Here is a 15,629-nt window from a genome sequence, read left to right as displayed (position 1 = left end):
ATCTCATCTCCACAAAGGCTGCCTGTCTTTCATGGGTTTAAGGCCGGGGGTGGCAAACATTCCTGGAAAGGGCCAGAGAGTAAATATTTTAGGCTTCCAGGCCATATGGTCTGTTGCAATTACTCAACTCTGCTGCTGTGGTGAGAAAGCAGCTATAGACAAAACATATACGAAGGAGCATGGCTGTGTTCCAATAAAACTTTATTTATAAAAGGTGGTGATGGCCAGATCTGGCCCTCAGGTTGGAGTCTCCTGACCCCTATTTTAAAAGATTATTCTCTGGACTGGACTTGTCCCTGACCTCTCCTTCAGCCATGGGAACTACATCTTCTTGCCCTCCCCCATCCCCCGATGCCAGATGCCTTCTAGAACTGAAGCCAACAGTGAGGAGGGCTGAGGACTCAGCCAGAGACAGTGGTCGAGAGTTGAGCCAGGCGCAGTACTGTGCATATGCATCTGGCTTAGCCCTCCCAGTGTCCCGGAAGGGACTTGACAGATGAGAAGCCACAGGCCCAGAGATGTTAAGTAACCTGAGGACGTTTGGCTGGGCTGAGCCCAGTCCTTTCCACCCCAAGTCCCGTTGCACTCCCCCTAGGCCCCCACTCAGCAGTCTCCCAATGGTCAGCAGGGGCCTGCCTTGCTGTCAGGATGCTCTGCGCAGCAGCTTCTCCTTACGATCTATCCTCCAGGGACCAGGGCAGCGCTCCTGCAGTTCCCTCCCTGAAGTGAGATGCCACACGCTGGAGCCCCACCAAGCAGGGGACTGAGAGGGGCCCCAGGGACCCTGGAATTTCCAAAGCCCCCGATGGTGAATCTCTCAAGAGGAGACCCCAGGAAGTTACGTAGCTGGTGTACAGCTGAGTGAGAGGTGGCACTGGAGGGTCTTCCTGTAACAGCACATCCCTGGCTGCCTCTCAGGACATATGCTCTCTATACACATGCTGGCCCCATGGAAAGAACAGGGAACAAGACCCAGTCCCTGCCCCTGAGGAGTGTGCAGTAGAGGGAGGGGCGAAGCAAGCAGACAACTCGAGATCATGACAGAGCATGACAGAGGGACGGCAGGAGGTTATAGAAACCCAGAGGATGGGCATTCGAATTAGACCCTGGTGGTAAGGACATGCTGTTTGCTTTAGGCCAAGGAGAAGTTGGATCTGATCTTACTCTTTCTCCTACATCCCTCAGCAGGACTGGGATTATCACCTGTATTTGGGAACAGGCCTGGCACCCCCCCGCAGTCACTGTGAGGGTATCATGGCCTCCAGGCACATATACCGAATCCTTAGATTAGGGGCCATGGGCTCTTGCTGACCAGAGCTTGGGCTCTGGGTCTGGGTCCCACTCAGAGGTATTCTCAGTGAAAGGAGGGTGCCCTGGCAGGAAGGTATGGTCCAGGGGGCGGTGCTCTGAACCAACCCCGGGTCATCAGTCTTCCAAGCAGACCCGGGCCCCAGAGCTGTCCTTGGCTCTTGAGAGTCGGGGAAGGAAACCCTAGGTCAGGGCCACCCCTACCTGACTATGCTCCACTCTGGCTCGATCCGCACGATGGTGGGGTCCTCCACGTACTGGAAGAACAGGTCCTGGTGGATACTGGCCTTGTCCACTTGCACCATCACCTTCATTTCCAGGACCTCATCTGAGGATGTTGTGTTGCAGATGATGTAGGATGGAGAACGTCTGCAGGGAGGGCAGACATGGAGCTGGGCTCCTGGGTGTTGGCGGGGACAGTGGTCCGAGGCCAGGGCCCACCCCTGCCCTGTCTGCAGGGCCTCGGAGGCCACGGGGCACACTGCCTCCAGGCCCTAAAGACCCTCTCCTGGACCAAATCGTGAACAGGCTCCTCGAAGACCTCTTTTCAATGAGGCCTCATCCTTTGGGCCCCGTCTTGGGCCTGCCAAGCCCCATTTTTAGCAAGAATCCTGCTAAGTCAGGTCAGCCAGAGTTCTCCAACCCTTGATCCCCGATCACCCCGGGCTGCCTTCAGCAAGAATCCTATTAAGTCAGTTTAGCAAGAATTTTCCTATTCTTGCCACCGATAGTTAATATCACATCAGTGTCCCCCAAGCCCACCCCCTCCCCTTGCGCGCACCCCTCGCTCTGCTGGTGGCTATAAATCCCCAGCTGTCTTTGGCATGTTTGGAATGAAGCCTTATTCCTTTCTGACACCCATTGCAATAGTCCTTAGTAAACTCTTTCTTCCTATTTCAGCAAGTGTCAGACGGATTTTTTTTTTCTTTACCCTTGGCCTGACTTCAGATCTATCTCAGCCCTCAGCATGGTTCTGGCCCCGGGGAACCATGTGTGGAATGTCACATCCCCACCACGTCCCTGAGTCCTGCATCAGATGAAGCCCTGGCCTCCTTGCTATCCCCGAGGCGCCTGGCTTATGGAGGCCGTGCCCTCCTGAGCCTGGATGGTGCAACCAGGGGGAGAGAGAGCTGGCGGCCCTCGGGACGTTCAATCTCAGCCAGCTGGGCTAGGGGGCCCCTGGCAGGTCTCAGCAGTCCTGGCTGGCTCTGTGGCAGGGGGCAGGTGCTCTAGATTCCCAAGTGTGTCCATGGAACCCCAGGGTTCTGTATCAGTGGTTGGTGTCGGGGCACAGAGGCTAAATGGCAGGCAACAGCATGAATGACCCATCTAGGGAAGGGCTGCCTGGCAGGGCTCCAGACTGAGCCCCAGACACCCACAGCCAGTTATGCCCATACCATCTTCCCTCAAAGCAAAGGGCCCCTTTCTCAGGGAGGAGAAAGCACTTCCAAGAGGTGAGTGAGCCCTGGAAGTCCGCCTGCTGCCCTGGGGCAGCCCTGCCCACCCCACCTTCTGGGCTGTGAGCCCCTGAGGCCTGCCTGGAGGTGCGTTACCTGTGGAAGAGGCAGGGCTGCTTCCCGAACATCACCACCACGTTGCTGCCCGCGTTTAGGTTGGTGCCTGTGATGGTCACTTGGGTGCCCCCGGACATGGGCCCCCGTTTGGGTTTCAGGTCCGAGAGAGTTAGCGTCTGTGTAGGAAAGGATATGGCCTGAGACACGACCGGGACAGGGTCTGAAGGGGCAGCACCCCGCTCCCGGAGTTGCTCAGTAACAGTGGCCTCCCAAAGAGCCCACGGAGTCCTACTGGGCTTGTGCGGAGAAGCAACATTCTGGACCTGCGGGTTTATACCTCCATATAATCACAGTAATAATAACAGCTGCTGCGTGCTGCGGTTCTAACTGGCAGGCTTTATCTCCTCATCCATGTCTATATAATTTATTTTCCCAATCCATTCTACAAGGTTGGTGTTAGTACCCACTTTACAGAAGAGATTCACACAGCTAAAAAGCGGCCCATCTGAGATCTGACTCCAGAGCTCTGGCTCTCTAGCATCTCCTCAATTGTTTTCGGGAAGGTGATCTGCTCCTTCCACGAGGCTGGCTCTTCCAGAGAGCTGCCCAAACACCCAGAGGCCAGAGCAGTGGGTCCTGAAGACCCCAGGAAAACCCAGGAAGAGAAGCCAAGAAGGGTCAGTGGATTGAGTGAGGATGGGATGGTGAGAGGGGGCACCTGAGAGCTGAGGATTTGGAGTTGTGGTTTGTTCTTTCATTAGCATTTTAATGGAAAAAACTTTCCTCGGTCCCAGGTGAGAAGCCTGTATCTGCATTTAAATGAAGAAATATCAGAAAGGGAGACAGAACATGAGAGACTCCTAACTCTGGGAAACTAACTAGGGGTGGTGGAAGGGGAGGCGGGGGGGCGGTGGGGGTGAATGGGTGGGTGACGGGCACTGAGGGGGGCACTTGATGGGATGAGCACTGGGTGTTATTCTATATGTTGGCAAATTGAACACCAATAAAAAATAAATTTATAAAAAAGAAAAAAATTTAAAAAAATAAACACAGGTATACAAGTATTCAAAAAAAAAATATGAAGATTTCTCTCTCCCTGACCCCTTAAAGAATTCCACACCAAAAGTTGAACCTATTGGGCTCCCAGCTGGCAGGCCTGCTCCCCAGGAGAGGCCTCCATTCCTAACACCTGAGGAGGAGAGAAGGAGCCTGGGCGACTTGCTGACCGCTGCACACAGTGTCTACCCTGCATGCTGGCAGGGCCCACATGCCCTGCTGCCCACCGGGTCCCTGCAGAGCCCGAGCCTGGCATCCCCCTGCACCCAAAGCTAAGGCATGCTTCAGTCTAGCGCTGCTACTGGCCCAAACGGAGCCCTGGACCAGGGTGGGGTGAGGCCCTGGAAAGAGCCCTGGTTTCTTAGCTCTGCCTAGATCTTGCTGTGTGACCTGGAACAGGTCCTGTAACCTCTCTGACCATAACATCAGAGAGCTGGGTCAAAACGAGTTATCTCAAAGGCACCTGCTGGTTCTCTGCTTCTGTAATGGGGTCACCTCCCATAAATGATGCCTTTGCTTCATCGTCTGGAGGGGAAAGAGAGGGATAGTCTGCGGGAGGTAAGGCTGGTCCTAGAGATGGAGTCAAAGATGACTTTGATTCTCCATCTCCCCACCCCCCAACCCCAGTAGATGGGGTTCTAGAAGGGATACAAGTGAGGAATCCCTGTTGGCTCTGCAGTGGCAGGCTTGGGGGGATTATTCTGGGGTGAGCGGAGGATGACATGGAGACATGTTTTAAAGTTGTGAGAAACTATTAATTATTCAAGTCATGCTGCATAAATATTTCATGGTGGGTTTGCACGGGAAATCAAATTCTGTATTTTTTGTCACCTCTTCACTTGGTTCCCAGATGGAGGTGGGGAGGAAAAGTTTCCCTCCATGGAGATCTCTAGGGAGATCTAAGGGCAAAACCAAGAATGCTGATCCCTTGGCCTTGGCAGTTGGGTTCTGGGTGAATAAACCCACACATGAGAGTCTGGCCTGATTTGTGGAGGGAAATGGAGTTAGAGCCAAACCTCACTCCCAACCTCAACACTGGGAAGGGGCTCCCCTGCATGCTCCAGATCCTGAGAGGCACCCCTGGAAAAGGACCCCCAATGTGCCCCAAGTCTCCAGCTTCTCCAGCTGTCTCAGGACTCCAGAAGAGTCAGGGGCTTCTGTGTGCCCCCTGCAAACTGCCTAGTGGAGCAGAAAGGCAATGAAGGCTCTGAGATGCTGGGGAGCATGACAGAGGGTCCTCCTGTCTCTTCTCACCACCTGGGTGACCCCCATTCCCACCCTGGCCCCCTAGGAGCTCTGCAGGGGCAGCCTCAATGATTGGGCTCTTCGATGCACACTGGAGGCTGTGGAGGACTCAGGTCCCTAGCATCGTGCCTCCTCCCTGAAAGTCCTCCTCAGTAGACATGTGGCACCAGTACCATTCCTCAGAGGTATCCCGCAAACAAAAAAGCCGCACAAATCTTTGAGTCCCACAGCCCCACTGGACCAGTGCATCTTTGCCTTGCGGCAACAGCTCTCATCTTTTCTGACCTATCTTTGTGCTCTGACCTCTTCTCTTCTCATGAACCCCCTTCCCTCTCCATCCTTGTGTTCCCATCTTTTGGTGCACCTGTGTACCTTACACCAGGGACCGCTTCCCACTACTCCAGGTTCATCTGGAGCATCATATTCCTCCTTGTATGCTCAGCCTCTTCCTTGAAGCCTTGCCTTGTTACCTGCACCTAACCGCATCCTGCTCCAGAGTGGAAACAGGAGTGCAAGCAAGACTGGCCTTACCTGAGAGCAGAAGCAGCTTTTGAATACTGCACAGGCTCCTTGTAAGTATAAGGCATGTGGTATCTGTTCCATAAGATAGATGGAATAGATTCCATCAGATTCCTAGGCCGGTGGTCCTCAGCCTGGGCTGAGTTAGGATCCCCACCTCTAGCGTGTGACTCAGCTCAGGGGGGCTCCAGAGCATTTTGTTTAAAGCCTCACAGGAGATTCCAATGAGCGGAGAGGTTTAAGAGTGCCTAAGCACCATGGGGGGCTAACAAAGAAGGGAACGGCCAGGGCTTCATCTCCAAAGACTTGCGGGTCTGAACAGAGGAGCACAGGCTCCAAGAGGCAATGGCCAGCGCAGTGTGGGCAGATGCCAGGGAGCCCCCAGTGGGCCAGGCACCATGGGTGCCACAGGCTATGTATTCAGGGAAGGCACTGAGAGGCTCAGGAGCAGAGCTTGGGCTGACAAGGAGGACACGGCTCAAGGCAACGTGGGGAAGGACATGGAGAGACAAAAGGGGTTAGGCCATGCAAAGCCTTGGGAAACAGGATCGGACAGACAGTGTGGGTCAGACCGAGGAGCCCAGGCAGCCTCGGAAGGCAGCAGCACCCCGGGTCCTTCTAGAAGTGGGGATGAAGACACTTGGGGAGTGCTGTCTGCTTCTATCTCTGTCTCTCTTCCTCTCGGTATCTCAACTCAGTTGGATCCACCACGTACGTGTCGAGACATCCATGTAACACAGAGTACACCGCGTCTCTCTATAGACACACGGACACGTGTGTCACTGATTGTGTCCAGGTGTGTTGGGTTTCACTTGGAAACTTCCTGAAAGCCTTTCCAAAGAAGGTGCGGGGACAAATCCTAAAGAGATGGGATTTGAATCAACACATCCATTAAATCCATCCCATATGTGTGTTATGCACAGGCAGCGCCGGCCAACCGGGTTTAGGAGGAGGGGGGGTTCTTAAGAGTGGAGCAGGGAGCCGAGGACAGGGCGGTGGGGGGAGGAGGTGGAGGCTGCACATCCCTCCCAGATTGGGCCCCCACCACAGGCACGTCTGCATGCACATCCTCCGTCCTACCTCTCCTTCTGGACGGTGGGGTGGGGTGGGGAGGGGCTGTACAGGCTCTGAATCATCCCTAGAACACCCACGAGCCAGGGCCACCAAATTATAAGATTCAACCAATTAAGCAAATATTTATCAAATAATCTAGTGGGAGGGATGGTGCAAGGTGATAAATGGTTGTCAGTTGGAGAGAGAAAGGAGGAAGAGAGCGAGGAAGGTGGAGGAGGGACAGAGGGTGGGAGAAGGGAGGGAGAAAAGTGGGCTCCCTGGGATGTGTTCTGGAGCATTTGATGCCCAGGCATAAGATCCATCACTTCAGGCTCCCAGCTTCTAAAGCAGCTCGTAATCATGAGGAAAGTATCCCATCAGAGCTGTCATTAACCCCAGACGTTAACTGGATGGAAAGACAGTTTTAAAAATGAGGCAGTGAGCAGGGCAGCAGAGAAGCACATGCCTCCTGCATGCCCAAGGTCCCAAGAGGTCCCGAGAGCCCCTGTCCCCCCCCAGAACCCCTCACTAGGGGTGGCCTCTGCTGGGCCAGCGAGGGTCCTGGCTGGAGGGAATGTGGAGGTCGGAGTCTGCAGACAGGCCACAGGCAGGGAAGGGTGTGCAAGGAGGGTAATGATGTGGCTAGAGGAAGGTGGAGTGGGGTGCAGGGGAGGTGGGGGGTGGGGCGTGGGATTAAGGAGGTCATAGGACGGAGCTATGGGGAGTGGAGAAGGTGGGCTGAAAGTAGATGATGGGATAGAAGTGATGGGGTGCCAGTGTACCAAGAAAGGGCAGGGCACAGTGGAAACCATGCAGGAGAGGAGAGAAGTGACACATCTGCTTGATGTAATTGTCACAATACTAAGGGGCAGATGCAAGTATTATCACCCTCATTTTAGAAATGAAGACACTGGAAGGTTAAGCACCTCTCCCAAGTTCGCCCAGTGAATAAGTGGCAGAGCTAAGGCTCACACCCCAGGCCAGACACACTGCCACTCAGCCAGAGGGGGACACTGGGCCCAAGAGCCAGAGCAGCTTCCCTGGAGTCGGGGCCAGACATAGCATGGTTTGGATTTGAATCCAGTCTTTCAGATTTCCAGGACTGTGCTCTCACGCTGCACGACAGACTCCCATGAGCTGCTTGTGGTTTGACCGCAGAGGTCCAGCTGGGCCCAGAACCATGGTCACGCCGTCTGTGACCTGCGCCCGGTCGGGTTGCCAAAGGCCGGGACTCACCATGAAGTAATAGAGTTGTGAGGACCGGGCCATGAACTCGGGCCGACACACGGCCACACAGATCTCCACGAAGCCTGCATGCTGGCTGGGCTTGGCCTCTCCCATCTCACACACGATCCTGCGGGGAAGGGAGGACAGACCCCGTGGTCACAGCAGGGGCACAGGACGCCCACATGGGACCCCTGGGCGCCACGCCTACCCTGGCCGCTTCTCTGCGGTAGGGTCTCAAGGCAGGGGACGAGGAGGAGAAAGACACCCCGATCCTTCCCTGTAAGGCTCCTTTTTGGTTCTTGGGCAATGAGGAAGTGCAATTTCCATGGAGACTCTGTCAAGTGAGAGCCCAGGGGAGGATCCCTAGTGTTCTGACCCCAGACACTCAGTCCGTCATTCAATAATTTTGTTCCCTCTGTGAATCAGAGAGTGGGGAATGTTTCAGCCAAACAGCTCAGGGAACAGGGCTGGCAGGGGCCAGAGAGGTAGTGACTTTCTCAAGGGCCCACAGCATGTCAGACAGGGACCCTGGAGGACACTTGAGGTTTTCAGACCCTGGCCCGAGGCCACTTGGTTCCTACTGTATGGACTGCCTCCGTGGAGTGCTTTCTGCCCCCAGCCCCAGCTGGGCACTTGGCAGAGAGGAGAGACTCCTGCTGGGGGGTGGGGGTTTGGGGGGGTGGAGAGGAGCCGGAGACGTGTCCCTTTTTAAAAATGTTCATTGTTTTAATTATGAAATTTGTTCACACCCCTCGAAAACAAGACAGTACAGAAGTGTGACAGTAAATATAAGTGTCCCTTTCTTCACTCTTAATCTCTTTTAAAAAATCTGGTATTCATGTGTAGATCTATCTCCTCCTCGTAGGCTTTCTCTAGATCCCTGCAAACATATGTAATGTATTTAATATATATATATAATATCTCCATTTTACAAATGAAGACACTGAGGCACAGAAAAGTTAGGCAACTTGCCCAGATATGTGTGTGTGTGTGTGTGTGTGTGTGTTTGGTATCACGCACACACGTAGTGTTATATACATGCACGTGTACAATTACATAAAACATACATATATAAACATATACATGACTTTAAAGATAAAAGTGAAACCTAACTACCCACTGTCCTAAATCCCTGTCATTTTACTGCACAGCACAGCGTGGACTTGCCCTGTGTTGCCGCGCGCACAGCCCTACGGGATCCTCTCTGAACGTTTCATAGCGCTTCACGCTGTGGCTGTGGCTGTACCGTTATGTATTCCTCCTCCTACTGATGGACATTGAACTTACCCTGATTTTTCTCCTACTCCAGATAACCTGCAAAATGAACCAACTTATATATGTGCAATATCCTCAAGCACTGCACATTCATTAGAATAAATCTCCAAAGGGGGGAGCTTGTGGGGTCATTGTTTATGTACGTGATGTTTGATAGGGAGAGGAAAATAATGGTCCCAAAGGGTCGTTACTGATTTATGCTTCTGTCAAAAGCAATTGGGTGAGATTATTTCACTCTTTTGCTAACACTAGATATTATCAATCCTTTGAAATTTTTTCCAATAGGAAAAAAAGATCGCTTTTTTTGCTGTCATTTTTATTTCCCTGATCACTAGTGATGTTGCAGATATTTGCAAGTATGTGTGTGCGGTTGTGAAAAAAAAAATCTTAGATGGCTTTTCCTTTGGTCTGAAGACTGTCTCTTTATATTGCTAAATGGGTGGTCTTTTTTTGTAGGAGCTACTGAACGAGGAGTATTAATTTTTGTTTCTAGTAAGTATTGCAATTATTTTCTCCCATCTTGCCACCTGTATTTCCACTTTCTTTATAGTGTCTTTTGCCACACTGAAGTTTAAAAGTGTTTGTGGTTCAGGGGCTCCTTCTTTTACTTTATGGCTTCCAGGTCTCTCTTAGAAAGAAAGAACTTCTGGGTGACAGTCCAGTAAAAAATATATGCCTTTCTGTCCAGATAGCATAATGAATACATGTTTAGGATAAATAAAAAAGAGAAAGTGCATAAAAATGCTTGCCGCACATATACTTCCTCCCACTCCATTTGAACCACCCAGAAATATTCACTGTCAACATTTTGGTGTTCATGTGTTCAGTCTTGTTTTCCTTTTACAGAATTAATGAGAAACTCTATTCTGCTCAGTGAATGATGTTCTCGCTAATACACTTGGAGCATATGCCTGGTCATGATTCTCCCGTAATATCAGATTTGATGGCTATATAATTTAATGCCTTATGCATGTATAATGATTTAAGAATTGATTAATTCCCTACTTAAAAATATGTAAGTTGCTTCTATATTCTACCGTTACAAATAAGGCCAAAATAAGTGTGCTTGCAAATACATATTTGTGCATTCTGGTTATTTAAGGAAAGTTCTAGAAACACTATGATCAGGCTAAAGATTTTCGATCCACATTCCAAATTGCCTTCCACAAAGTGTGTCCCAATTTACCCTCAGAGTATGAATGTATGCGTGTGCTATTTCTCATGTTTCTCATCTGCACTGGGCATTAACTTTTTAAAATTGTTCCCCATTGTTTTAATTTTTATTTCATTGATTACTAATGATATTTAACTTTTTCACATGAATTTTGGTTCTTTGTCTTGTGAATTGCACATTCGTGCTCATTTCATGCTCTTTGCTCATTTTGTGATATTTGCCTTTTTATTTATGGAACCTCTTTGTATATTAAAAAAAAAGCACATAATAACTATCATAAGATGTAATGGTAGTCCCAGATTACTGCTCACGTTTTTCTTTGTTTACAATGATTTTTGATGTACGAATTTTAAGTTTTAGACACTCAGATCCCCTCATCTTTTCCTTTATAACTTGTTTTCTTTTGCTCTTATACTTCCCTTGAAATCAAAGAAATTCTAATCACTCCACAGATTTATTTTTTCACCTAATTCTTTAATATATCTGGGATTTAGTTTGGTGTATAATGTGAAACGAGGGTCTGGTATTGTCTTTTTTTTTTTGCAGAGTTAACCAGCTCTGCTTATTAACTCATCTTTGCTTTCCTTGCTGATTTGAAATGTCACCTTTATCACATACTAAATTTTTACATATCAGAATTCTTTTCTGGGTGTTCTATCTTAATCCGCTGATCTAACTAGCACTGCAATAGTTCAATCATGTGACTTTAAAATCATATATTTTCCAGTTGGCTATGCAGGCCTGGAGTAGGGCATCTTAAAGTTCCCCAAATCACAATAGCTTGGTAGCAGCTGGCTTTGGTTTTGTCCTCAGAAGTACTCCAAAAGTTGAAGGAGCCACAGAAACATCTTTGGGCAAATAAGCCATGCGGGACCAGGGAGGTGAATTCTATCAAGAGTAGACCCTTCAATCATAAGGTCTACTGAGATGGCTTTAGGAAGCTCTGGATGGAAATCAGTGGGAATTGAGGATGGTGGTACTGATGGTTCCAGAATCACGAAATCTGGGCAAGACCCAGCAAGTGGACAGGTAAACTCCACTGATGCACCTAAGGGAGACCTAAAAATTGTCAAGTGGCAAGGTGTCACTCTGGGAGGGGCAGCAAAATAGGATGAAAGCTAGATCGTGCTGTGCATTTCATGGGTGTGTTTGCTGGGCTGGAAAATTGTGTTTACTTATTTACAAGGCAATGATACATGACTCACAAACCTCCTCTAACAGGTGGATTGGGAGGTAAAGGTCACTCATGGAATGACCCACGTCATGCTCCATGACTTGGCATGGAGAAAAAGAGAAAAACAACCCCAAACACCTACAGGATGGAGTGGGTCTGGAGTTTCATTTTCAGCCTCCACAGAGAGTAGCAGAGGCTGAGCTTCTTTTGTAACTGGAGGAAGACACGAGTCAGGACTAAGGGACAGCAGCAGGGGGAGTGGTAGGGATCCAAACTCACGTTTCTCTTACAGATTTTAATTTTGCTTTCGTCACGGCCACGCCCCAAGGAGGCAGCAATCACATTTCTCTTCCCTCTCGGCCCCATGTCCCCAACCCCTTTCTACACTTGCCAATATGGCAGCTAGCTGGTTGGACGGCTGGGGAGGACACTCGAATGTTAGGGGCATTCTATTCCCCCCACCCCAATGGTCTCTAACACTGTGTGCTGTTGGCTGCCAGTTGTTGGCCAGGGGAGGTGAGTCATCAACACATAGCCATCCCTCCCTCCGTCTCACGGGGCTCCCACTTACTGTTCTGCTGGGATGTAGCCATCCACCAAAGGACTGCACTCCACACCTGCCACCTTGACATGAGAGGCGATGTCCCGGAATTCCAGACCCAAGTTCTCTCCTCGGATGGTGACCTTGGTGCCCCCTTCCCGGGGACCTGTCACTGGGATTATCTGGAGGGAAGAAGCATGGTACTTTGACAAGCATCAAGACAGAGCCATCCCCCACCTGCTGATGGGGCAGAGGCTCCTGGCTCTTCCCCATCTCTGCATGATTCCCTGGGTTGGATCCACATCTATAAGGACACCCAGGTCTGGGACTGTTGATGTCAGGAGCTTCTGGTAAAGCAGTCCACGTTAGCGTGTGGTATTGGGAGAAGTGTTCAAATCCTCCCATTCCCCTATTTTGTGGAAGAGATGAGGGGATGGAATGTGATCTGTATTGTGACCAGGTGATTCATAGAAAATCAAGGAATAAAACCTTGTGGCATTTGTTCATATTGTTCCATTCTGAAGGAAAATGAAAAAAAAAAAAACCCTCTTCATACCCTCAGCCCTCTACACTATGGCAGCCCACCCCGTTTTCAAGATCCTTCTCAAATGTCACTTTTCCATAACCAGTTGTTCTCCCTCTCCACTGAAATTTTATACTCCTTTCATGGTAACAGTGATTTGTGTCTGATTCCTCATCCTTCAGATCCTGAGTCTTGGGATGCAGGGACAGTGTCTTACTTCCTCTGGACTTTTCAGTGATGGCACCATATCTATTTCTCAAGTTGTCATTGGGTTGAAAACCACAACTACCCAAGCATCTTCCTGGATTTAGAGGAGCATTTGCCTTCATTGTCTGGCTTGGTTTCTAACAGAGATGGGTTTAATTTAGATTTCACCTCATATACTGGCCAGAATGACAGGCTTTTCTTCCAGAGATGTCACTGTTGGTGTTGACTCATGACTGAAATGTTGGGAATCCACACCCCAGGGCCTGTTTTGAGGTAGGTGCTATGGACAGTTGCCACAATCTAATTACGACATCCCACTTAGTGACCTTAGTGGTAGAAGACGTTCTGAGCCAGCCTCTCCTGGCATCCAAAAGATCAGAGAAGGGCACATTTCCCATTCCTGGTGTCTCTCAACACCAGTACCTGGATCTTGGCCAGTGGCAATGGGATCACAACTGAAGGAGCCCAGACCGCCCACCTCTTAACATCACCTACTCTTTCCACCACCAAAGGTCACAACTGGGGGGCCCACCCTGGAGGAAGGTGGGAGGGGGAAGTAAGAGAAATGAGGCTGGAGGGGCAGCCTTGCTGGGGAAGGCCATTCACCTACAGGTTAAGACATTTCCTTCTTACCCATGCGTGTTTGTGAGTGAGTGTGCACCTGAGTGTGAAGGTTTCATGCGAAAACCTTCATGTTCCCATCGCAGTGGAAAGACAGGTCCCCTGGAGACACGAGCCCATTTCTGTGTGAGGGAGGTGGGCAGATGTAGGGAGGGCCGGGAGGGGGAGTGCACGTTCTTCCCAAATGCCTGCCCAGCCCCTCCCCAAAGCCCCACTGGCACCTGGCAGCAGCGGCTGCATGATATTCTAGCCCTGGCGTGTTGTCCTGAAAAAGGAGCTTTATCTCTGGCCCAGTCCTTGGTTCCCCCGGCTCCCCGGAGGGCCAATGCCAGTATGGAGCCAGTAAATAGCCTCCGTCACAGGGAGATTTGTTTAATTTGCCATCTCCTCCCTGTGATTTTCTTGGTCTCAGGCCAAGAAGAAAGCAAGTCCCACTGTTTGCGGCAGACACACCATTAGCAGTCACGCGTGGCAGCCCCTGGGAATGGTTCCGTGTTAAGGGCTCTGCGGGTGGGGGTGGTTGGGGAGGAGGGAGACTGGGGCAGGCCCAGGGCTCTCCTTCCACAGATACTTCTGTAGGTTAAATGCATGTCTTTTGTCCCAGTTTGAGAATTGCTGTTGAGATTCCTACCCATGCAGAAGACTGAGGTAGAGGCTGAGGCCACCTCACTGTGTCTAGAAGACCGGAGGTGTGGAGGGTGAAGGGGCCGGAGTGGGGGACACATACAGAGGGCCACTGCTGAGGGCCTGCCTTGCTGGAGGAAGTTGTGCACTCACACAGGTCAGGCTTCCTACCTGTTTTTACACATCCCTGGTGTGTGTGTGCAGCATTTGTGAGTGGAGGGGTGAGGGAATAGATCTGGGAGTGTCTTTCCTCTGTGGTGAGAGAGAGACTAGTCTAGCAATCCGGACACCTGGGACTCAAGACCTGTCTGATTTAGGCTTTGGTGAGAGGACTTTAGCATTTCTTTCTTTCTTTCTTTCTTTCTTTCTTTCTTTCTTTCTTTCTTTCTTTCTTTCTTTCTTTCTTTCAAGATTTTATTTATTTATGAGAGAGAGAGAGAGAGAGAGACAGAAGCAGGCTCCATGCAGGGAGCCTGATGTGGGATTTGATCCCAGGACTCGAGGATCACGCCCTGGGCTGAAGGCAGGTGCTAAACCACTGAACCACCCGGGAGTCCCAGGACTTTAATATTTCTGAACTTTGTTCTTTGTATCTGGGAAAGGAGGCTACAAACCCTGGCTTTGGCAGGCATTATAGCTCAAATCGTGTCCTCCCCAAATCCATATGCGGAAGTCCTAACGCTCAGTACTTCCAAGAGCCTTATTTGGAGAAAGGGTCTTTAAAGACCTCATCAAATTAAAATGAGGCCATTCGGGTGGGTCCTAATCCAACAGGACTGGCATCCTCATATAGAGGGAATTTGGATAGGGACACACAGAAAGGCAAACGAGAAGGGACTCAGGGAGAAGATGGTGGGCTGCCGGCCAGGAGAGAGGCCGGAGCTGGTCCTCCTGCAGAGCTCTCAGAAGGACAGGTCCTGCCCACACCTGGGTCTCAAGTCCTAGCCTCCAGAATGAGAGACGGAATTTCTGTCACTGAAGCCACTGACTCTGTGCTACTTGTTGTGACAGCCCCAGGAATCATATGTCCGGGTGGCTGTGAGGATGGACAAATAAGGGATGTGGAAATATTTTGCAAACTGAAAATATCTTGCACACCTGTATTTGCCTATTATTGTAGCAGTCACTAGTAGATTATCAGACACATGTGTTTGTGAAACCTTGCACAGAGCCAATACCAATCTATCCTTATTATGTATGGAGACGGGGCTGAGCTTCCCTTCCTCTTTTTGTCTCTGCCCCTTTTTGCTTTGTTATTAAAATCAGCATCCACTGTGGCAAAGAGGCGTTGTGTACCTACAACGAGCAAGGCCAAGGCGCATGGAGCACTGTCCCCCTGTTGAGACATGCATGCCTCCTCTTTGCTTTACCAGGGGAGCATAGTGCTCATTTCGGCAGCACATATACCAGGGGAGCATGGGAGGTGGTGTCTGAGGGGGTCTCTCTATTGAGAGTGGGGAGGTGGAGATACCAGGTGACCTACATAAACCCCAGGGGCAGTGATCCCCTTGGCCTAGACATGGATGGGAGTAGCTTTAACAATGTGGATGATGAACAAGGAGGATGGC

The 15,629-nt window shown here is 50.4% G+C and overlaps 1 protein-coding gene across 1 annotated transcript in view; it reads right to left on the bottom strand.

The window, feature by feature from the left end:
- Nucleotides 1-15,629, bottom strand: part of PLXNA4 (plexin A4) — a 427,871-nt gene that overhangs the window by 55,206 nt on the left and 357,036 nt on the right. Inside the window, exons 13-16 of the mRNA XM_072764009.1 lie at nucleotides 12,117-12,268; nucleotides 7,932-8,049; nucleotides 2,862-2,998; nucleotides 1,513-1,677 (exon numbers count right to left, since the gene is read on the bottom strand). Coding sequence (XP_072620110.1) covers nucleotides 1,513-1,677; nucleotides 2,862-2,998; nucleotides 7,932-8,049; nucleotides 12,117-12,268 — 572 coding nt within the window. The remainder of the gene's footprint in view (nucleotides 1-1,512; nucleotides 1,678-2,861; nucleotides 2,999-7,931; nucleotides 8,050-12,116; nucleotides 12,269-15,629) is intronic.

The sequence above is a fragment of the Vulpes vulpes genome, chromosome 7 (genome assembly GCF_048418805.1).
Source record: "Vulpes vulpes isolate BD-2025 chromosome 7, VulVul3, whole genome shotgun sequence".
Classification (NCBI taxonomy): domain Eukaryota; kingdom Metazoa; phylum Chordata; class Mammalia; order Carnivora; family Canidae; genus Vulpes; species Vulpes vulpes.
This window is presented reverse-complemented; position numbering and strand designations above follow the sequence as displayed.